The sequence below is a fragment of the Gambusia affinis genome, linkage group LG15 (assembly GCF_019740435.1).
Source record: "Gambusia affinis linkage group LG15, SWU_Gaff_1.0, whole genome shotgun sequence".
In the NCBI taxonomy this organism is placed as follows: Eukaryota; Metazoa; Chordata; class Actinopteri; order Cyprinodontiformes; family Poeciliidae; genus Gambusia; species Gambusia affinis.
In genome coordinates, this window is record NC_057882.1 from 25,355,791 (window position 1) to 25,379,687 (window position 23,897).

General features: G+C 38.7%; 1 protein-coding gene across 7 annotated transcripts in view; it reads left to right on the forward strand.

The window, feature by feature from the left end:
* Window positions 1-23,897, forward strand: part of LOC122844678 (rap guanine nucleotide exchange factor 6-like) — a 129,722-nt gene that overhangs the window by 36,144 nt on the left and 69,681 nt on the right. For 3 of the 7 annotated variants that reach the window (XM_044140372.1, XM_044140373.1, XM_044140377.1), the window contains 3 exons: window positions 5,349-5,418; window positions 11,419-11,565; window positions 13,824-13,841. In XM_044140372.1, the coding sequence (XP_043996307.1) occupies window positions 5,349-5,418; window positions 11,419-11,565; window positions 13,824-13,841 (235 nt within the window). Of the gene's footprint in view, window positions 1-5,348; window positions 5,419-10,847; window positions 11,566-13,823; window positions 13,842-23,897 lie in introns of those variants that run through there. The other 4 variants (XM_044140371.1, XM_044140374.1, XM_044140375.1 and 1 more) reach the window with 2 other exon arrangements.

The window sequence follows — 23,897 nt, forward strand, 5'->3', positions numbered from 1 at the left end:
AAACTTGGCTTTAAACTTGGTTTAAAAAAATACTTTACAAGAAAAGTATGTTAATGTTTTTTTTATTATTCATCTTATGGGATCTAAATTTTAGATTTTTGTTAGTTGTAAGTCATCATCCTCCAAATAAACAGACATTTTTATTGTAGATCCAAAACCTGGAAGGAATTTTTACAACGGTCTCAAACGGCCACTGGAGATGAAAAACGGGAGGAAATGTCTGCCAAAAATTTGTGATTAATGTCTGAAATGGTCTAGAAAACTCAGGAATCTCAAGTGTTTTGTAAAAAAAATTTCTATTACTAATCTAAAAATTTCTTTTTAGCACTTTTGACTTTTCAAACTCAAAAATTTCCAAGTATTGTGTAAAAAATTCTGACAATCTCAAGATTTCATATCTTCAATCTTTAGAACTCAGAAAATGTGTGGGTCAAAAAACGTGTGTGCGTGTGTATGTGTTTGGGTGTGTGTGTGTGTGTGTGTGTGTGGCCGCAGTGACTCGCTGGCTGTCATGGTTTGTTGCCCAAAGCCCGGCAGCTGCCACTGGACCAAATCTGAACCTGTTCCTCCGTCTGCCAGCAGCTTGTTTCTTCAGGGAGGGAGGGAGGCAAATCATCACCTGCTGAAAAGCGACACAGACAAGTTCTCACCAACATGGGGAGAGATTTTTGTCACCCAGATGATGATTGATAAATTGGTAATCACAGTGATGTTGATTGATTTTAAAATTGGCTTGAAGAACAAAATATTCCTCACAAAGCGTCAGGTCAGGTTCCTCCACAGCCGGTCAAAATTTGGAACAGGGCTTGAATATTTTCAAGGTTGAGTGAAAGAAATATTTTATTTTTATAGATGGTGAAAATAGCTAAAATGCAGTGCTAGCTGCCAAATGTCCATAAAAAATGCAGTTTCTGTTTCTGTATATGATGGCGCAAAGACGGATTTTACATAAAATAAAAATCATGGACAAAATCAACCCTTTTCTTCATGAGAATAATATAGAAAAACTTGCCTTTAGTCAGAGGCATCTTCCAATTCGCTGTAATACAGACTGCTACAGAAGAGCCATTTATAATAAAAGAAAAAGTGATTTATTTGAAGTAGTTTAAGTTCCTATTTTTCAGTTAACTTTTGCTTTAATATATATTTGACTAAACACAGACCTGACCAAGCCACATAAATCTTTTTTTAATCTGAATAATCTCAGGTTGTGTTAGCATCCAAAAACATTACGCTGTTTAAACTTCAACTTACTAAATTGAGCAAACAGAAAATGTTTGTCATCAAAATAATCTAAAAGAAAACCTTTGTGTCCTTTTCTGTTAATACTGTCTGTGTCATGCAGTGGATGAAGTTTTAAATTGTGTTTTTTCATGTTGCTTAAGGCTAAAGTTTGGTGATTTTCTGGCTTTAGACGTTCATCCACAAACAGATTTAGACAAGCTGACGGGAGATGGGTGTCACGTTTCAGTTCAGGCATCGCAGCAGCTTTGGTTTTGGGGCAAACTCATGTACGCGCGCGCACACACACACACACACACACACACACACTCAATCTGTTTGTCACTAATATTTGGTCTAAAGGTGTTTATTCTTCTACCGCCGTGGGCGTGCAGGAACTCGAGGAAAAATGAGAAGTATTCGAGCAAACAACAGTCACACACTAAGTAAAGAAGCCTGAAAATTGCAGCTCTGCAGGGCTTCCCTTTATTGTAGCTGGCTGTATTTCTCCTGTGCTTCTGTCTCATCCACACACAGAGAGAGACAAACTGAAGAGGCTGCATTGGCAGGCTTTGTTTAGGCCAAACAGTGTCCAGGCGCCTCGCCTCACTGGAGGGTAGAGATCTGTCAGAGTTGGGCTGACCTTCTGCCTGAGAGCTTTGAATTCCTCCCGGCTACTGAATTTGGATATTTTTACACCTTTTTCCCATTAAATTTTTTAAAAAAATAGGCTTTATATGTCTTTTTCAATATATAAAATGACAATTAATTCCAATGTCGCAAAATCCAAATTAACAGAGACAGACTAGTCTCCTGTGTTTTTTTTCTTGATCAACTCTGATCTATTATTAACAGATCAAACTGAATTTTATTATTTTCAACAAGACAAAATTGGCTTTTAGAAGGCCTAATCAAATTCAAAATGTCACCAAACTGCATAAGATTTTTGTAAAAGTTGCACAATGTGCTTTAAACATTACCCTTAAATTTGGTAGAGTTGTAGAACTCCATTGGACCGAGAGGAAAGTCTCCTGCATCAATGCGCCATATCAAACAGGAAGTCGGCCATCTTGGATCCAGTTTTTACCCCATTTTGGACGTTTATCAACTCCACAAAACTAAGAATTCCCACCAAGTTTCAATGATTTTTAGTCGTCACCTTGAGGTGTTTAGAATGAAATAGAAATCGGATTCATTAAGAAATGTTGTCATATTTTCTGTCCCTGCATAAGAAACTAATTGAGTTGCACTAAACCAGAAACAAATACCGTTGTTTTACTCAGAAACAAATTAAAGTTAATGACTGAAGTTTTCAGTCTGATGTAAACTTTTTTTTGTAGAACAATTTTCAGAATGTATTTATTTGTTGTTTTCTTTCTTTATTTTGGGATATTAAGATCTCTTCCAGTTCCAGTGTTAAATGTTGACTAGAATTTAAAGTTTGTTGATGTTTGAGAATGAGATCTTACATTATAATTATGCCATTACCAATGTCTCACTTGAAAATGTCCTCAGAACAACAATGTTATCATTTATCGACATTTTCCTCGTCTTGTGCAGGCGGTGCGACATCCCAGGCGTAAATTTATCCGTTTTTATTAAGTGGTAATAAATGCGGGGCTGTCCTGATTTACTCCTGACCAGAATTACATTTTTTTATTACACACTGAAAAAAGAAAACAGGTGATCCAACTTAAACAGAAATGTGGTTATTTGGCTGCAAGTAAGTTTATGAAGTTTTCATGTTAAACAAGCATAAATAAATGAAGTTTGATAAACTTAATTTGATTAAATAAGTTGGGGCTCTATTTTCACCTCTGTCTGTTTTACTCCTTAGATTAAAAAGTTGTATCTCATAAGCATAAGTCTATCTGCCATCCGTGCAGCTCTGAGAATATCTTCTGAAGAATGAGCTCATCTCCTCTGTTTGGTGGACGGCGCTGCAGCGGCGGGTTTGAGGCGTCTTGGGCCCCTGAGGGCCTCGATGCTGGACGCCAGCGAGCCGTTTTCACCTTCAGGAAGTTTTCTGTAGCTGACATGTGAGCCCAGTGGAGGGAGGCGAGAAACAGCTGATTGCTCTTCAAGCATCCCCAAGATAAATGGGCTTACGACTGGAAGCAAAGGGGAAAACGCTCATTTTAAACTTTTAGAAAAAACAAAATGATTTTTACGTATTAATGTAAAGATTTACAAATATTTAACTTGAAAAATTAATATTAAATCATTTGTAATTAAATTTTAATTTAATATTGTTGATCAAATAAAATTTCCATGTAATTAAAAACTATTTAAAAAAAAATTTTTTTTCATTAAAATAAAACATTTGTTTATTAAAATGATAAAAACAAGATAATTTGTTGGTGTGTAAAAGGCAGCAGAGCATCAATATGGGCCTTGCTTAGGTCAAAGGTCAGTTTCCTAAAGCTTTAGATTCAGCTGTAGCAAAGTGTAGTGGAGACTGATTTCTTTATTCCTCCTTTATTTTGACGCTTTAATTATCGTGTCTAAGTAAAACTCTCTTAGCGCTCTTATTCCTCTGTAATTATCCCTTTTAATGAGGACAGATTTGTCTTTGAATCAAGATCGTGACTTTGAGAAAGTCTCTGCTGTTCAGAAGCTGCAGGATGAGAGGAAACGTTATTTTTCAACCCAGAATGAAAGAGAATGCAAAATGAGATGCGGCAAAAGGGAACAAAAGCCAGAAGTATAATGGGAGAAGGGAGACGTCTAGTGGATCCAGAGCTTCCAAAGAAGAGCGAGTTAAAGAGATTTTAGTAGGAAGGACAAAGAGAAAAGCAGAAGTATAAAACACAGAGAGAGTTCCTAACTTATCTTTAACAGTTTAGTTAAGCATTAAGAGATCTGACATGAGTTTCTACGATGAGATCCAAACCATAAACGATGCTGAATCAGCGCTTTTCCAAACCCAGAGGAGCAAAACACACACAGAAGAGACGTGAACAGCTTTCAGTCTGCACGTTTTTACGTGAAGCAGATTAAAAACGGCTGTATTCACTGTTTTTGTCTGTTAGCATAAATGTACAGCAAACATTCACTTCCTTTTTCTGGGAAAAGACTAAAACTGTCTATTGCTGTAAAACTATGAGTTCTGGTGGATCAGTATGCATTTGCGTGGTCTTTAAAAGGTCAAACTTTGTTTTCTCATGATTTATTTTTGAAAAAATTGATTTAGAAAGACTGGTTGGTGGAATGCATTTTCTGGTGCACAATGCAGAGGAATCCATGCACTCTTAATTTGTGCAAAACAGTTCAATGTTGGATTGTTCTTTATATTTTGTTTTGGCAGTAGAACTCTGAAAGAGTCTTGTATTTATGCATGTCCTTATCTGGCTTATTCTGCCTGCTTGATCTTTTTCCAGACTTCTTGTCTGCAGTTGGTCACACGCAGTACTAAATGTTCTCCATAAATGTCCTTAATTCACATTCCTTTTGCAGCAAACATGCATAACATAAAACCAGAACAATGGCAACAAGGCGACAGTACAATAAATTCCTTTCATCTTTTTCGGTACGACTTGGTCACAAAAATGACACCAGAACCTAAAACCTGGTCTAATTTTTGGAGCTGCTGTTAAATCTGAGCACAGATAAACCAGGGATGTCAAACGCAGTTTGGTTTTGGGCCGCATTAAAAATCTGAAAGCTCTTAAAAAGCCGGTTGTTCCAGAATATATTGATGAAACCAATTAAACTGTTAAACTGTCAATAAATAGCGCTTCCTCCAGAATTTTGAAGTGAGATGCTGGACATTTTTCTCTACAAGCACGTCGGACTGCTTATTGATGTAATGTAGGCCACATAAAAACCCACAGCGGACTCGATTTGGCCCCTGGGCCTCCAGTTTGACACAGACAGATGTACTTTACTCCCAACAGATCTTTAGTTGAAGATATTCAGCAGGGATATATCAGGATCATTTTATGTTTAAAGCTGCCTCAGCGTAATGATTTGGTAATTACGGTAATTTAAGGGCCCTAATGTTGGCGCTGGTTGTGGGTGGGCGCCTGGGATTGAACGCATCTGGCCTCTGGTCAGTGTGAGCAGATTGTCTGAGCTCTGGCTTTATTTTATACTTATGTCTTTCTGTGTGTCTCTGGTCTCTGCAGTTTTGGCAAGCAGCTGGGTGGCAGGCGAGGCTGTGAATGCATCACTTTGGAGCCATCAGAAATGATTGTGGTGAGTATTGATGCCGCTCGCTCTCTTTCATCCCTCCTGTCCTGCTCTTTGATATCAGTCCGCTTTTTCATCTTTATTTGATGTTTGCATTTTTTCCCGTCTGTTTTATGTCTCTCTTTTTTCTCCATCTGCCTCCCCATCTTGCTAAAATATATAAGGACAGTGGTTCATGTTTTTAGACTGTTGTTGTTGAAATATGCTTGTATAGACTCACAATTTGCAGGTTTTCTTGTCAGATTTACTGCATTTAGTTGTGTCTACTGTCTTCTACTGTTTAAGTCAAATAAATTTAGTGAGTTTTAGATTTTGAACCCGAGTTTGTGAAAGATAAACTTACAGCAGTAAGTTGTTTAAACTTCTTATAAATTTTGTCAAATATCCAAGAGTTGAATAAACTGCAGCTTTTAGATTAGTGCTTAAAAAACTGCAAGAAGAGAAAGACAGGAGTGGGAATTATTTCCCAGAATGCTTAGTTTCCATTGAAAACGCATTTGAAATTGTCCTTTAACAGTCAGAACAAAGAACTCTGTAATGTTTGAAAGTAAATGGATTTTTAGGAAGTCGTTGTTTTTGTTATGTGTGAGGATTAAGTCATGGGAAACATGATGAAACCGTTCTAATTATGAGGTGGGCCGTCAGTCTGTTTACTTAAATCTGAGGTAATCATTTGCAACATTTTCATTGTCCCTTTTACTGCCCTGCTGCTTTATTTCATTAAACTCAGTTTGTCTACTGGGAAAACTCCCCTTGCTTACTGGAAAACACACTTTCACTGAAAATGAAACAAATAGAATTAGTTTATCTGACACAAACTTGGACAATTTTAGCCAAATGTTTCAAAAACATTGTGAGTTTAATACTTAGTACCAAAGATGCAGCTTGAGATGTTCAGAAATATGCTTAAACAGCACTCTGTACACCATTTTTAGCATAAAAACAAAACATCGCCTGACTGATTACACTTATGTAATGATTAAAAAAACAATCAAGGGGCGTGCTCCGGTGGCGTAGAGGTTAGCGCGCCCCACGTTTGGAGGCCCTCAGTCCTCGATGCGGCCGTCGCGGGTTCGATTCCCGGACCCGACGACATTTGCCGCATATCTTCCCCCCTCTCCTTCCCCCTTTCCTGTCAGCCTACATTGAAAAAAGGGACACTAGAGACCACAAAAAGCCCCCCTGGTGGGAAAAAAAATAAATAAATATTCAAATATTTAAAATACAGAAAGCAATAAAGAAATAAACCAAATAATTTACATATTGTACATTAAAGTTGAATAAATCTACTGATCTAAAATGTTTAAAGCTGTAAAAATGAACGTTTATAAAGATTTTTTTTTTACATATTTGTTAAAACTATCACCATGTGACAGTTTATGAGCCAGATAATCTGAGATGCTACTGTCACCATCTGAAGAAATGCACCAAAGACAACCAATTAGAGCCAGGAGGCGGGTCTTAGCTCTGTCAATCATCCTCGTGTATGCGCTGTCAAAAGTACTAATCATGGAGAAACAACTCACCGTTACAGAAAAACTGTTTATCCAGCAGCAAAACTTAGAATTTTCTTTTAAATGCCTTTATTTTCCATACATATTTTATTTCCCTCCAATATTGTTCCAGATTTTCTTTGCTAATATAAAAGGAAATCTCCTTTTTAAAAACGCTCAACACCAAAATATGTCATGGACTCAGTGTTTTGACTTTCAGCTTTCAGGTTCCGTTAAATGAGATCGTCAAATAAAATCGCATTATTAAAAAATCTGGCAGTGTTACCGTAAACGAGGCGATTTGTTTCACCGCCATCGAGAACTCGGCTAAATAGAAAGAAACATTTTTCACCTGTTCACATGGAAAACAGAAACACTTCAGGTAAAGAAAAACTAAGTTTTGTTTTGTTTTTACCTTCGGTTGACCTTTCACTGCATTTACCCCACGACCCGCTGCCATCCATCCATCCACCCATCCATCCACCCATCCATCCATCCACCCATCCATCCACCCATCCACACACACACACACACACACACACACACACACACACACACACACACACACACACACACACACACCGCTGCTGTCTAATGACAATAAATCGTAGAGTTTGAGTAAAAGTGGGAATAAAAGTTGCTGCTTTGTTGAAGAATCCTTGAGGCTTTTTAAAACCAAAACCAGCCTTGAAGGCTCACCTTGATCCACAGATGCCAGGAACCCGACTTTCGTTGGAATGTCTCATTATTGAGAGAGTTTTATAGGAGAGAGGTTGCTCTTTCAGCAGCATATTTAATCTGAAACGGCCCCCAGGGTGCATTTAGAGAAAACGGCAGCAGTGGCGCTGACTGCATCACTGAGGGGATTTATGGGCTAAAAAAATGAGCTCAATTATAAAAAGAAGTACTATTTGGGAATAAAATTACTCTGATCTTCTTCCTTTTCTTGTATTATAAGGAAGATTTATCCAAATCCTCGTCTTGTTCATCTTTTGTAATGTTTTCATGGACAAATAACTACAATCAAACAGAAGTTACAAACTGTAGCAAACTGTAAAAAACTAGATGTTTCATTGTTGTATGAAAACATCTTAGACTTATTTAATAAAAATGCTTCATTTAAAGTTGTAATGTATCACTGTAACATTTAAAGCAGGGCTGTACAAACTTTCTGCCAAGTGGGCCAAAATGTAAACAAACAAATAAACAAACAACCTAAAACTGAGCAAATAAAGTAGCCAGATATTTATTATAAATGGAAAAAAGAAACTCTAATTTTACCAGGGTGTATTATTGCCATTGTAGGCAGAAAAACAGGATTAAATTTCAGAAATGTTGTGATTATTACTATTTTTATTATTATTCTACAATTTTCTTGTGGGAAAATCCCAAAGGGATTAGTAAAGTTTCTATCTATCTAATCTCTGAAAATTAAAAATTTTCTGGAATATTTTTCAAGAGAAAATTTTTGACATTTAAAATGAAGAAATTTCCTTTTTTTTGTGGAAAATTTCTGATATTAATCTAAAAAAATCAATTTTTTTTCCTAACAAATGTCTGAGATTCTTTTGCAGAAATGTACTACCAGCTACTACTTTAATTTTGCGTGTGTTTTGTTTTGGGCTCGACTGAATAAATACATTTTCAGTAGTAATAAAAGGATTTGTGTTGCTTTCTTTCAAACCGCTTAAGTTTTAGAAAGAATAAAAGCTGATTTGGGTGCAGCTTTTCAGTGACAGTCTCTGGACTTAGAACCATTATTTTAGATGGTTCTGAAGTAACTGGTTAAAACCCAGTGACAAATGGGACCAGTACTAAGATGAGTGTATTGTCTTTCTCTGTAATGATGAAGGGTTAAAAATGTGTCGCGGATCTCAGCGGATCGTCTCAAACGCTGCCTGAATGTCTGACTGGTGAAGACCCCATTGTTCCCACTGGTCCCATGATCTTAAAGAATGACCACACTTCCTGCTTCCTCTGAAAACTCACAAAAATAAAACATTATGTGACGAGCTTCATGTCGGCTCGTCTTCTGGTTTACATTCCTGCTCTATCTGATCTGTGCATCACCTCGTGTTTTTTCCTCTTCAGTTGTACTTTCATCCTTTTCCCGGCTCACAAAGCCAGACTTAGTGAGCGCCTGTGACTGTAACTCCTGTCTGTCATGTGACCAGAGTCATGACAAGAGCCACAGATCACATTCCCTCGTCTATTCCCATGGCCCCAATTAACTGATTGGCCGCAGTGCGGTGTGACTCTGCTGCAGCCCCCTGCTTTTCTCTTGTGCATGGACAGAAGAATGCTCATGCATGCCTCTTTTTGTGGGTTTCCTTTATTTTCTCTTTCTCAGGAAGCAGAAATGATAATATTCAATCCCTGGTGCTTCTGTTTCGTGCAAGTCTAAACTCGGAGGATTATCTGAGCCACTGCAGAGGTTCATCTTTATTTTATCTGAATAAAAACACGACATAAGTCGTTCAGAGAAAAGTTATCCTAAGTTCGCTTTCTGACCAGAAGTGCTTGTGATTGAAATCTGACGGAAACTTCAAGCTTCTGCTCGCTGGGTTTTAGTTGCCCAGAGGGATTTTATAAATTTTCACTGAAAATTTCCTGCAGATACATGCTATCTATTGTTTGTAATTGCTTCCCCAAAATTTAAAAATCAAAGAATACCAACTTAGCCAGCTTTACAGGAGTCACACCGATCCCACGTGTCCTTTTACCCTCCGCTTCCCCGATGGCCGACCGTGACATCTGCTGCGCTCCTCTTGAGCGTCGCGTTAAGACCGCTGGACATTAAACCCGAGCCAGGTGTAGATAATTTGCATTTTACATCTGGCTTTTTTACACTCTCGGCCATGCTACTTCCCACTCGCTCTGTGTTGATGCCGGCTGCTTACAGTTAGACTACAGATCTTTATCGCAGGCCAAATTTCTATCATTTCTACCGTATACCACAATATATTGCGCATTCATAACTTCTGACCACCCAGAATTTACTATTTATTAATGTTATTTCTACTTTTAGTAACAAGGTTGATGAAAGCTGATTTGATCTCCAATTTAACTCAGTTATGCCTTTAAAGATTTAAAAAATCCATTTGTTTTTCATGAAAACAGAAGGACAATTGATAGTTTAGCCCTCCTCTATGGCTGTTGTGGGCCGTCATGAGTTTTTATGTACAAGATGTCTGTCAATTCACATGATTAACCCGAGTATAGCACACGGAGGTTGCTAACAAAGGCACTGCTTCATCCAGTCTTGGCTCTGGTTTTAAATCTCCTCAACACAGTTTGACCTTAATGAAGAAAATCAGAGTCCTGAAGTCATATTTATGCTTCTTATCAGGTGTTTTATGCATTTCTTTCAGGCAAAACAAAACGTATAATTTGCCAGTAATGCTAATTAATGGTTCTTGGACACAACAAGGCAAATTACAAAGCAACAAATAAGTCAAATAATTTTTTCATGGACAGCAGCAGCTGTTAAAAGCTGTGAGGGAAAGTGGAAACTCACCCAATTTTCCTCCATATACTGCAAAATTAATGTTCAAGCTATTTTAAAACAATAAACTATCAGAGTAAACAAAACAGAAATGAAGTGAAAAATAACATTAAAAAATCAAAGCAGTATTGTTCAATAGGTTCCGTAACATGATTTCCTGATAAACAATGTGGTTTTAACTGACATAATAAGGCTATTGAGTTACCATTATGCAACGGAGAACGAAAACAAATTCTTCCTCAACAAACTGACCAGCAGAAAACGCCTGTGGGGACTGAATTGTATGGCTGGATTCTGTGTACTGTGCTGTTTTTCTGCCTGCTGAGGATATTTGTGTATTTACGGCTTCCTGGAGGAAACTGTGGGCTGACTTTACGCTCGGTGACGGTGTCAGAGGGCGACAGAGTGAGCAAGAAGAGGTGTGAGTAAGTTTGTCACTATGCATCTGGTTGAGCTGCTCAACTCCTCGCCGAAACCTTTGGAGTGATTTATTTGGTTCTTCAACCTTTCCTGGATGATTTCTCGCCAAAGGATTTTGGATTTAAACTTTTTGACACCTTGGCACAATCGTTTTGGTTTCTCCCCCTCCCCTGTGGTGTTTCCTGCTTTTATGTGTTTTTCTGATCCCGTGCTTGAATCCGGATGAGTGTGCTGCGCTGGCACCGGCTCTCTGCGCTCTGGAGGAACTGGATGTTCAACCAGGAGCCAGCAGAAGAGCAGGGCCAGATTCCTGAAGCTCCTGGAGACAAAGAGGAACCGCAGCAGAAAGAACGCAGCAAGGTCACAGATCCCAGCCCCGACTGTTTGACCCTGTTGGGAGCTGACACCCAAGACTCGGAATACGAGGAACAGAATCTGGATTTTATAAATCAGAATGTTGTTCTAAAGGTCCGGAGGTCTGAACTGCTGAAGCGGAGCTGCTCAGAGCCGTGCCCTCAGGCGCCGAACCACGTGGATCGGTCAAACAGCTGTGGCTACGTGGCTGAGGGTTGTGACCTTACGTTACAGGTGGATAACGGCACCGAGGGGGACGACAGCTTCCTGCAGAGAGACGGGTCCCAGCGGCGCTCCAGGCGGCGCTTCAGGAGGGTCAACCCGAAAGGAGAGCGGGAACTCATCACTGATGGCCAAGAACCCGGCAGCTACAACAACACGGTAAGACGACGCTGCTGCTGATCGGTTTGTTTAGCAACCTTTAAAGGTTTAGAAATCTTTAAAGGTCCGGTTTAGTCGCATTACGTCTATTGAAAACTTTTACTTGGTTGTTTTGGACCATCAGTGTATTTGTATGAAAATATATTAAACACTTGTCACCAAATAAAGTGTAGCTGGACTGTTGCAATAAGCAGCAAATCAATTAATCACATGAGAAACTACAGCAAACTCATAATTTCCTTTTTCGTGTCTTATCCTTTTCTCTTTTCTCTCAAGACTTTTTGTTTTTGTGGTTTTCATACTTTCCTTTTGTAGATTTACTGCCATGTTTTGCTACATTTCTTCTGCATCAGCTTCATGTTTTTCCATTTGCATGATTTGTTGTTTTTCTGTTTTCTCTCTTTCTACCAAAAACAGAAAGATAAAAGTTTTTGGTGCTCTGGCCTTAACGTTCCCCCCTGTTGAAGGATAATTCTGTTTACAAAGACTTTAATTGTTGTTTCAGTTGTTGTGTGTAAATGTTTTGGATATTTAAATGTTAAATGAATTTCTCTGCAAAGTCTTACCAGTAATTTTGGTCTATTGTCCAATGAAAATACCTTAGTAAACTTTAAATAAGATTACTTACAAAAAACCTTTCAGCAAGAAATTGGAGCTTGTTTTAAGTCAGTAATTCCTTAAGATTGCAGAAGTTTTACTTCCACTGGCAGATTATTTTAACTTATAACAAAACATTTTCCCATGTCATCTGCCAATCGAACAAGCAGTTTTTTAAATCAATATCAAGAAATTATTGCTTGAAAACAAGCTGAAAAGTTAGTTAACAGTTATTTTTGTCCAATTTTAAGAAACTGGACCAGAAGAACTTGATAACGACAATATGTTACCGCGGTAACTTCTGGGACAAATTGTGTTACTGTGCTGCTACGCCTTGTTGTTATTTATGACTGACGTTTGAGTCACCTCCACACTCTGAAGATTTAAACGTTTCTCTGCACAGTGGCTACCTCTGGTGGCTCTGTTTGCTCTTTGACCTTGACTGTGCACAGTCATGTGCGCCCCAGCGACTTTCCCTCCCTCCGATAGGATCACCGGGTTCGGCCTTGTGTCAGTTACAGTTGCAGCTAATCATCTGGAGACACACAGGCAGCTGCAGGCAGCTGCAGGCTGCTGCAGGCAGCTGCAGGCTGCTCCACTGCATTGGCGCGCAAAGGGCCTCAATGGAGAGTTTAAACGAGGCCTCTGTCGACCCTAGAAGTGTCCTGGTGAAGTTTGGCACAGGTTCTCAGTTGGATTTAGGTCTGTACTTTGACTAGGTCACTGTAGCAGAAGAAAAGGCTTTCATCTAAACCTGGGTTGTCAGATTACAGTCGTTGTGGGTTGATGTTGTGGAACCTTTTGGATTTATCTCGAGTCCAACACACCTCCTGAGTTCTATAGACTTTTCCTGATTATGTGATCCAGGTGCGTTTTCACAAAGACGGATCTTAAAGCTGCAGGACGCCGACCCAGTTTGACACCAGTTGTTCTTTACTAAACCTTTCCACTAACTCTGGCTGCTTCCACCAAGTTGTCTTTGCTCTATATTTAACTAAATGCACATCCCCATCACCTCTGAAAAGCATGCCGCCACCAGGACTCACTTTCTGGGCTTGAATTCATTGTTGGTTTCCAGCACAGAAAATGTTTCATGTTGCTTTGCTTCCAACCTGACCCAACTGTCAGCAGGACTTCAGCAGTTGGAAGTATTTGGATTCAGGTGTAGATTTTATTTAGGGGGCTGTTTATAAATCCATTTTAGATATTTAAATCTTAAATATATTAAACATTTTCCAGTGTTTTCCAGCCACCAGCTAGTAAAATCTTTACAAAGCCCTTTAAACCGCGCATCCTTTTCCATCTTTCACATAAAATCCCAATAAAATGAATTGATTTGATGAGATGTTAAAGTCAAACATCTCGACTTTTAACAAAAAAAAAAAAAAAAAAAATCAAAGCCTTTTTACTCCAATAAGCTGGCAGATCAGAAAATCAGGACAAAAACAATCAGGACAAAAACAATGCCCTGCAAATACATAGAATTAGAGAAGAACTTTGGGATTAAATTCAAGCTGACCAAGAGCAGGAGGAGCTTGTGGCACATATAAAAACAGTTTCACTAGAGATTACTGTGCTGTGACATGTGTAGGGCTCTTGGCATACTTTTAAATCTCATTTCTTTTCTTTTTCCACATATTTTCTGCTGCATCCAACCTCAGGATTATGTCAACAACAAGGTAGGAAGTAATTCAACAATATTTCATGCGTTCATCTTGACAAGTTGAGTTATTTTTCTGTTGGTTTGTGTGTGTGCTGATGACGGCGTAGATAGTGGCCACCTGAATCAGACACCTGTTGTTTGGAAGCAGGCCGTGTTGAGAAAAGCAGGTCGTTTTGATGTCGCCACACACATGCGCACGCCGCTGTCTGCTTGCTCTGTGGGTGGCTGATAGGAATGTGGCGAACAGATGGATCACAACATGCATGTTGGGAACCACAACTTGCCCTTTTACACAAGGGTTAAGGTAAACTTTGCAGGACAGAGGCAGGTTTACGAGACTTTTTAATCTTCACTCTGGTTTGGGCAACAATACAGCCACATATGCTAAAGCAATAGTGAACAGTAAACACATTTTTATGATAAATTGTCCCAAAGGTTTCTGCAATAATTAGTATTGTTGTTGTTTTGAGACCATTTCAAGTATTATGAAGGCATAATAATACCAGAACACATCCTCAAAGATCAGTAAACTTTAAATTCTAATAAATTTGTTCATCTATAATTTACAATAATATTACTATATAGTAATATATAATGTCATGAATGCTAAAGCTAGTTAGAACGGAGAGCAATGATGGTAGATAAACTCATCTTCCTGTAACAGTGGTTGTTTCTCCACCATTAGCACATTTTGCAGCAAGTACTTGATGTTGATTGACAGTGCTAAGCCCCTCCTCTTGACTCTGATTGGTTGTTTTTGGTTTATTTCTTCAAATGACAATAGTAGCTCATGTGAAGGTGAAGATCCATCTTTTCACAGATTATTTGTCTTATTTTAAAAAATCACAACATGGTGACGGTTACTGTTTTTTTTTTTTTATATAAAAGCTACATACTGCAGGTTTTAATAGCATAACAGAAGCTTTAAAAGCACATATCACACACACAAATGCATCCTCTATGCAGAAGTGAAGTGAAGTTCTGGCATTAGATCGGAAGATGTTTGCAGCTCTTACTGAAGCATAACAACATCAGTAATCCATTATCACTGTTCTGTTCTGCACTGCGTCTGGTGTCTCTGCGTCTCTTAATGCTTCGACTTGGAGTCAATGGAGTCTCTGAATGTATGAATTAAGAAGAACACACACACACACACACGCACACTCACTCACTCACACACACCCACACACCCACACACACTACCGCCAGTAAATCATCATCATAGTCAGGAAGTCAGTGAATGATAGAAAATGTGTAAACATGCTTATAACCTGCACATTTTGGTTTTTTGTTGTTTAATTTAAGATAAATTACTGATTTTTGGACCAGTGAGGCAGAAGATCAGCAGCAGACCGCTGGGATTCAATAACGACTCACTACACACACACACACACACACACACACACACTCATACATGTTGAAATAAGCAGAGAAAGGCTCTTCATTTAGGCATCAGAAGCCTCAGAGTGACTGTCTGTCCTCTGCTGGTGAGGATGGATAAGAAGCCATCACCTGGTTTGCCTTGCGGGGGAAACCCACGCTGAGGGGCTTTTTACAGCCAGGCTGCTCCCAGCCACCTCTGGATCATTAATCCAGAACAGGCTCAGCCCTCTGCACACAATGCTTCAACCAAACACTGAAGAAAGCCTGCAAAGAATGAGTTTTCCATACAGATTTATTGGTATTTGTATCAGTTTGTCACTGGAATAGCCTGTTGTGAGACTTGAATTCTTTTGGGTTGCTAAGTGTCTGTGTTGAACGGGTTTGTGGCCAGCCAGGCAGTTTTCTTGGTTCTCTGAAGGAAGTGACTTTCTTTAACGTTCAGCGGAAGACACAGACGTCTGATGCAGAATTTGTGGTTTGCTACCTTCCTGTGTCAGAGGCTGAGATGTCTGACATGTTGTGTTGTTTTTCCTCCCAGAACATAATCAAGCATTTAGTTTATAGTAACCTGACATATGCTAACTGGGTTATCAGCAAAAACCAACTCCACTACTCAAATACCTTTGAGGTGACAGATGCTGGGATTGTTGATCTGCTCATATTCATATTATGTTTGTATCTGATAGAAAAAAACAAACAAAAGCAGAAATCATCATCACTCTGAGCTGATGTACTCACTCCTTTTTGATTTGATACTTCCAATTAAAAATCCAGTGCAGTCAGTTTTCAGATCTCACATAATTACTATCTAGAGTTTATCTGTGTGTGATTTAATTTCACCAAACATCAGGAATACTGATGAAAATGATGAAAACATTTGGAAGTCACTCCAGTTTTTACCTCTTCATCGCTGCACCTCTTCATTTGCTATTTTAAAGCAAAGAGTTGCAAAAATAGTCCACTGGATCAGAAAGTTCACAAATCTTCACCGCCCCCTACTGGCCTGGCATGCTCACTACACCGTTTACAGGTCTGTTTGTTTTTTATGTGCACATGTTAATATGTTGTGTCAATGCAATTATTTCTCAAGTGTTTTTAGAAACGCTGTTTAAACAAGACAGGAAAACACACCAGACAAGAGTATTTTGGAGAGGGATAAGCAACATTGACATTTAAAACAATATCCTAAAGAAACAACGAAGCCTTTTCAAATCATCATCTAAAACTGAAACAAATGTGGAAAATCTGCACACCTACCAAGTCATTTTAATCAATTAATATGCAAATCTGGCCTCTGGTCCAGTCAAAGTCCAGATCTTCATTCAGTCTCTGGATGGGAAAATTGGTTGACTGATATTTCAAAAATACAAACCACAAAACTTTTCAGATTTGTATTTGTAAAAAAGCAACTTTTTTTTTACAATCCTAAAAAACAAAATTAATTTTGTTGCAGTAAAATAATAGAATGTGAAAAAGTTTAAGATTTAAATGATTGATTAGTTCTAAAATCTTGCCTCATTTTTATGAAGTCATACGATGATGCTTCAGCTTTTCACACTTTCACTTTAGTCAAAACAAAATGGCCTCTCATGCACCGATCCTTGAGCTGTTTCTGCTGGGGATTACATTACCATGACGCTGGGTTTTGTTGCATCGTTGTCTCATTTTGATGAGCTTTTGCTCGTCATGCTCGTCCATCAGAGACTGAAGTCACCGTTTACAGTCAGGTGAAATCTAAAGCTGCACTCTTCATGTGGTTGACAAGTCATTGCTGTGACTCAGCAGGGTGCTTTGTCATAACGGAGTCAACCTGGTGGAAACATAAACATCTGAACATTTAGAAATCAAGGAAAGGGTGAAGAAGACTGAGTCTAAAATGGTATTTTTGATAACTTTTCATTGACTGGTTAAAAGCACCTGCATTTGTAGAAGCAGCTTTTAAATAATGTTCTTGTTTGAGACATTTCAACAGTTTCTAGCCTCTCTGTTGTTTAAAAAGTGAATTTTCAGCACTGAATGCGTTTGTAGGATTTGGGAAATAACTGTTGTTTTGCTTGGCATCAAAACGAAACATGAAGGATTTTGTTAATATATTCCCCATCAATTGTCATCAGTGTCATTAAAGCATTATGCGTATTATTTATGAGTGTTTCCTTCTTGACGTGGTTCTCATGCTGAGCTGACATGTCCTGGAAGACTTGTGTCTGAAATCTGCCTGCTGCCTTAATGCCTCCAGTTCTCATCTTGTCTCCTCCTATATGGACACACATGGGACCAGTTTAGCCCTGGGGGATTTTTCTACCCCTGCTAAGCTCAGTAAAGCCCCGGGGAAAGATGGAGAGTCAGAAATTAAGAGAACAGGAAGGCCTAAGAGAACAGGAAGGCCTAATCAGAGCCAGAAGATCAAAATGATGTCTCAGAGGAGAGTATGAAGTGAAGGTCATTTTGACATTGTTTACATTAGTACTTGGTCAGTTTTAGTATTCATCGTTGATAATTATGTCAATACCTGGTACTGGTTCTCTGAAGCAGCTGACATGAATGACAGCTGCTCTTCTTTTTTTACAGAAACGCTGCATGTTACTGGAAGATTCACGCATGCGCACAACACTGGAGACGATTCTTGTACATGTCATCCATATCGTGTCGCAGTAGAACAACTTAGTGAACAAAATTAAATCTCAAGATGTAGGGATTATTAATTTAGTGCAGCGCTGCAGCAAAGGGAAAATAAGGCAGAAAAACTGTGGAAAAATAACTCAGAATCACATATTGTTCTTTTTTTCTTGCTCTCTGTGCCGGCTGTGCTGCAGGTCTACGTTAAGGTTGTTATAGTCAAGCTAGCAAAGTGAACTACTTCTCTCTCCCTCTCTTTATATATTTATAACCTTTAATGAGACTTCTTTCCTGCCGTTATCTAGTTTGTATTTGTGTTGACAATTAATTTCATGTGTACATCATACTTAAGATTTAGCTCGTTATGTTGACAACTTAACAGCTAAAACCAATGCTAGTCGTTGTTTTGCACACGAGATTTCGCCTCTCAACGTCTCTATAACAAACTAAAAGGTAAATATTAAAGTTTTTCAGTTATTTTCTCAATGGTGGCATCAAGTTTTCTGTGTAGCAGGTTAGAAAGCCAACAAATGAGCTGAAAAGGTCATGCTTTAACATGTGGTACTTTCTACTCCTTTAGTTGGGACATTTTGTTCACTTTTTGGCAGTAAGTAGCTCTTAAAATAGAGAGTATTGGGTATCAAGCAAATGGAGAAATTTACTGTGGAAACCTCTATTAAACTAAAGTTCTTTGCTTTTGTTCTGACTTAATTCTCTGTGCAACCACAAATCATTGCCAGCAAGTGAAACATATGCATAAGCCATTACCCCTGGAACTGGCACCCAGACCCAAACCTCATGTTCTAATCTGTGGGTTGTTTACTTCCTCAAATTGTTACCAAGGCTCAGAAATACTCAAACTGTTCTTGAACTGGCTCATTCAAACAGCCTCACACACCCAAACACACCAACGTATCCACACTCCTTGAACTTTTACACAGTTTTTAATGTAATAGAGGAACTCAAAGTAATGCAAAGTGGAAAAAATGACATATTTTTACAAACCTCTTGCAGTGATTTGTGCTTTGGAAGTGTGTTGTCACCGTCTGCTGCAGGGCTGGATTTGACTGCTCCTTTCTGACACACAGACACGGTTTCATCTGAACCTTGGTGTCAAACTCATTTTTGTTTTGGGCCAAATTCAGATCATAAATGCTCTTAAAGGGCCGGTTGTGCCAGAATGTATTGATAAAACTTGTTCACAAAAATATCAATCAATTCATAAAAAGCGACGGCGGGCCCAATTTGGCCCACGGGCCTCGAGTTTGACACCTGTGGTCTAAACCATTTTATTGTGGCTTTTTCTTTGCATAACTTAAAATATAATTGAGAAATAATTTATTCGTGATCGTTTTACTAATTTGGAGGATTCCTATTAACTAATTTCTTTATCTGAACTAATAAGTGGTTTAAAAGCTTGATTGTTTAACTTCTGGCCCACATTTGCCTCATATTTTGACTTTATTAATCGTGTGGACATGATTGCATGTGCAGTAGAGAACAGCACAAGCTGGGCAGCACAGTGCACCACTGTCTTTGGCTGCTGCTAATTTTAGGGATTACATCACCAGCACTAACATGACAACCTTGTTGATCTCCCACTTTATACTCCCCCCTCTGTCTCCTCCCTCTCAGCTGCTTAACCTTTATCCTCCCTGTTTCTTTTTGGGCATCTGCTTGATAATATTTCAGGCTGCGATTAGATTAACTTGAAAACGAGGAAGCAGTTGAAGCTTCAGAACAGAAGCAGATTTAATAGTTGTCAGGAAAAGCTGAGGTGATCCTCTGTCAGATGTAACATGTGTCCTGCAGAAAAACAAAGCCTTTAATCCTCCTGTCTTACCTCTTTTTCACCTTGTGAAATCCCACTGGCAGTTTTTACCTCAGCCCTCTTTTTCTCCTCTTGTCTGAATTTTTTATCCTCTCATCACTTGCTTGTCTTCTCATTTTTCTTTCTGTGGATAAAAATTGGGATTTTTATCTGTTATGTTCATCATATCCACTTTTATTTTTTACAGTTTTTTAGGGAAATTGTAATAAAACTACCTATTGCATGCACAGTGGGCTAACAGTGTTGGTTCAATCGAGTTGCTTTGGTTTCTTTCCGTTTCCCCATCTGGTGAAGGCAGTTTCTGCAGAGGCCAGTCGGAAAGGGAAGGGTTGATTTTAAATAGCAGGAAGTCCTGAACTCATTCCCACTGAAACACACAGAAGGAATAAACACAGGGCTATAACCAAACCACTGTTAAAGTGGTGAGGAATTATGAACACAGGCGTACCCCAAGGCTCTGTACTGGGGCCACTTATTTTTAATGGATTTATTAATGATTTTTTTAGGACATTGCACCAGTTTTAACTCAACTCAGCATGAGCAGCGCTGCGCCCCACACTGACCAACTGCATCTGAACTCCTAAAATTAAACAGTTACTAATAGAAAACGTTTGTTTTTGCCAAAGCAACTCAAGTGTATTTTTTGTTATTAGTGCACACAACACTGGTAGTGAAGAACCTTTTTTATTTCCAACATTGGAAAGTTTTGAATCTATAAGTTCAGAATCACAGTAACTTTGACCAAATCAACGTTTTCATGGTTTTATGGTGGAGTCACAGAAGAATAAAGACAATGAGTTAAGAGACTAATATTTTAATTTCAGGTTGTGTATTTTAAGAAGTTATTAGTGCAGGTTAAGGTTAGGTTAGTGTTTGTTAAAGGGGATAAGTTTGAGAAACGCTGCTTTCACTGGATGTATGATTGCATCAGTGTGTTGCAGAGCTTAAGTCAGATGACTGGTTTTAATTGGCCTGACAGAACTGATTAGATGTGAGCTGCATTTAAAAACTGCCTTTGACCGCACGCTGTAGGCATGGGACAGCAGACTGATTAACCTGGCCTACTGACTCCCAGCAGGAATCAGTGGCTTTGGTCTCAGCAGCCTCTGGGTGAAAGACGTCCCCAAATGTTCACACAACAGACCCGACCGTTCACACAGGATGCCTTGTGTCGTCTGGCTGCAGCACGCTGCACAGCATGTGTGGTTGTCTGCCGGCTGTTTCCTGTCGTTTGCTGCCTGTTTGAATTAGTAATGTTTTCTAAAAAATGTTTAAGTCACAGTTCAACCTCCCAGTATGTTCTGTTTATTTTCATATTTGTATGATTGCCTTGCTGCTTTTATTCTCTTTCTGCCCCTTCCTCTGCGTTTGAAACGTTCACCTGACTTTACCCGACTCGTGTTCACAGACACACGCGGCTGCAGACAGAATGTTCCAGGAAACGTTTCCTGTGTGACGTCTGTCCTGCTCGGCGTTTTGCTCACACAGTCCACATCTTCATGTTCAGTTATGCCTAAATGTCCTGAAAGTTTGTGTGCGTTGTGCCGTTTTCATTGTTTCATTTTGTGTCCTGGTCAGACGAACCGTCAGAGGCGACTGTCTCCTTAAAACCGAAACATGTTTGGTTTGAATCCTGCACTGCCTTTCAAAGACCTACAGACTCAGTTTACTTCAGTAACGTTTTGGGAAAATGAACTTTGAGGTGCATTTTATTTTTACTTTTACTAGAGTAATTTTATTATGAAGCATTTGTATTTTTACTTGAGTAAAATTTCTGGATTTTCTACCCACTGAATGAAAAACAAGAATTCACCAGACAGACACAGACCAGCAGTTTGAAGTTTTTTTATTGTAAGAAACTGATTTGGAAACATTTTCTTGTTGTTTTTTATTACTTAAATAAATTATTGTCAATTTTGTCCTTAAAAATATAAAATATTTCCACTTAACTTTATATTTTGGTCCATCTGATGTTATAAATTTTAAAAATTAAATGATTGATAATTTGATCAGTTAGACTTTTTACCAAATAATTTTTTCTCTTCTGTATTTGTCCCAACATGTTAAATTGATTCAATAATCAATATTTCAGGTTTCATTTGATTCACTCTGACCTGCTGTCAAACTATATATAAACAAAACATTGAAAAATTATTTCTTAAATGCATCTAACCTGAAAACATGTATTTTTGGGGGGGATCTACAGCAGCTGTTGATGTTTTCTTATTTAAAAACACTAATTTGTTTGTGTGGGTGAAAAGTAAGTAAGTATAATAAAAGTATCAGTGCAGTCGGAAGGCCAGATTGGCTTTAAAAGTGTTTTTCTGTGTTTATTTGTTTCTCCCTTTGACTTTATCTGTTGTCTTATTTATTAAGACTGAGGCTCTGAAGCCCAGCAGAGCAGACATGTATGCAAAAACGAAGAAAGCTGCAGCCAGTGCACACTTACACTAACACACTTCTTCTTTTTAATGCAAGCACAGATATACTGCATGCACTCACTTGACAGGCCCCATCCATTAAGCCGAGAGTCTTTAATCCATTCAGTGATCTGTAATTTCATTCATATGAACTGGTGGGGTTTAATGGCTGAGTCTCTGCAGGTCTGTGTGTGTTTGATTCATCCTTTCATCCCAGTAACTATCTGCTCCGTCCACCAGCCTCCCATTTTGGTTTTCTGCCTCTTTCCCTGCGTTCCTCTCCGTCTCTCTTGTGTACACGGCGCTCTCTGAAGGCTCTTCTCCATGTGCTCGCCTCTGATTGGTTGCTGAGGGGAGAGATGATGTCATTCCTACTCGGGAGGTGTATTTCTCCTCGTTGGCACAGAACGCAGAGGAAAGAGATCCTGATTCAGAGCAGCTAGCTAAACTGTAAAAACAGTAGCATGGAGCCAGAATGAGATGGTTAAAATAAAATATCAAACAATTTGAGGAAATTATTTCAACCTGTTTCTGGCGTCTCTTCCTGTTGGGCTAATAATTAGAGTTTCTGATGACAGACAGCTTCTATTGTCTCTGGTTGGAGATCCTCCCCCCACGCTTTCATCTTTATTGTCCTGGTGTCAGGAGCACAGTGCACTCTGGGTAATGCATGAAGAGCAGGGAAAAGGAAAATGGAAACACTTACTGATGCTTTTTGTAAAAATAATTATCATTGGAATCAAAGCCACTTGTCAGGGGATAACAGCCAAGTTTCAAGGAATTATAAGTTACTTGAATCACAGTTTATGAGTTTATTAACATCCTTTCAGCATACTTAAAGAAGAGCAGCAATAAAAATATTGCAATATTTTTACAATTTAATTGAAAAAGACCATTTTGCTGTTTGTCTTGATGATACTTTTTAATTTTCTTAGTTTCCTGTAGGAAGTTGCTTCAACTAAGAAGTGTTGCAGTGTTGCTTTTCTACTAAGAATATTAAAGAAAAGGTGATTTTTACCACTTTCACATGTTCTGTTATATAAAAATATATAACAAATCAAATCAAGAAGAACAGCCAAGAAACTGCTCTTACAAAAAGCAGCTCATGTTTTACAAAGAAAAACTCTGGACTCCATGGCAAAATGTGATTAAATTCAAAGTGGATTAAAGATTTTAAGATGCTTCTGATTGTTTATTTTCAGATGAATGTGGTCAAAATGAGCAACGACTCCTTCATTAGGGTTTAGTTTCTTCTTGGTTATGAACCTGAGGATTTCAAAAGGCCATTCAGCTGGTGTAGAGTTGAATCTACTAACTTATCGAATCTATTATCTTAAAATAAGTTACTTAAATTTCTTCCTCATTTTTATCTATTAAATGTGGGCAGATTTGTCCTGAAACATAAAAATAAGTCCCAGGTTGCTTTTTCTTCTTGTTGGATAGACGTCACTGTGATTTTTCTAAAGTTATTTTGCCTTTGTTAGATTTGTCAAGGTTTTTTCTGCGTCTGTGTTTGTGAGTCTTAGACGTCAGATTCTGTTGCAAATCTTCCTGAGCCGTTTGTTCGGCTGCAGAGTCTGTCCTTGTATCTCTCTGGGATTCATCCCCCTCCTCTCCTCCTCCACCCCCTTCCCTTTCTCGTTTTGTGTAATTTATGCTCACAGAGGGGAGGGGATTGCCTCCATATACTCGGCTTTATGTTACCGGCAGATCAATAAACATGTTCCCTCGCTGTCCTCTCCATCTCCATCTCTTTCTATCTCTCCTTCTCCCATCCACATCTGCTCAGTGGTCAATCCATTTAATGCAGTCCCCGCTTCTG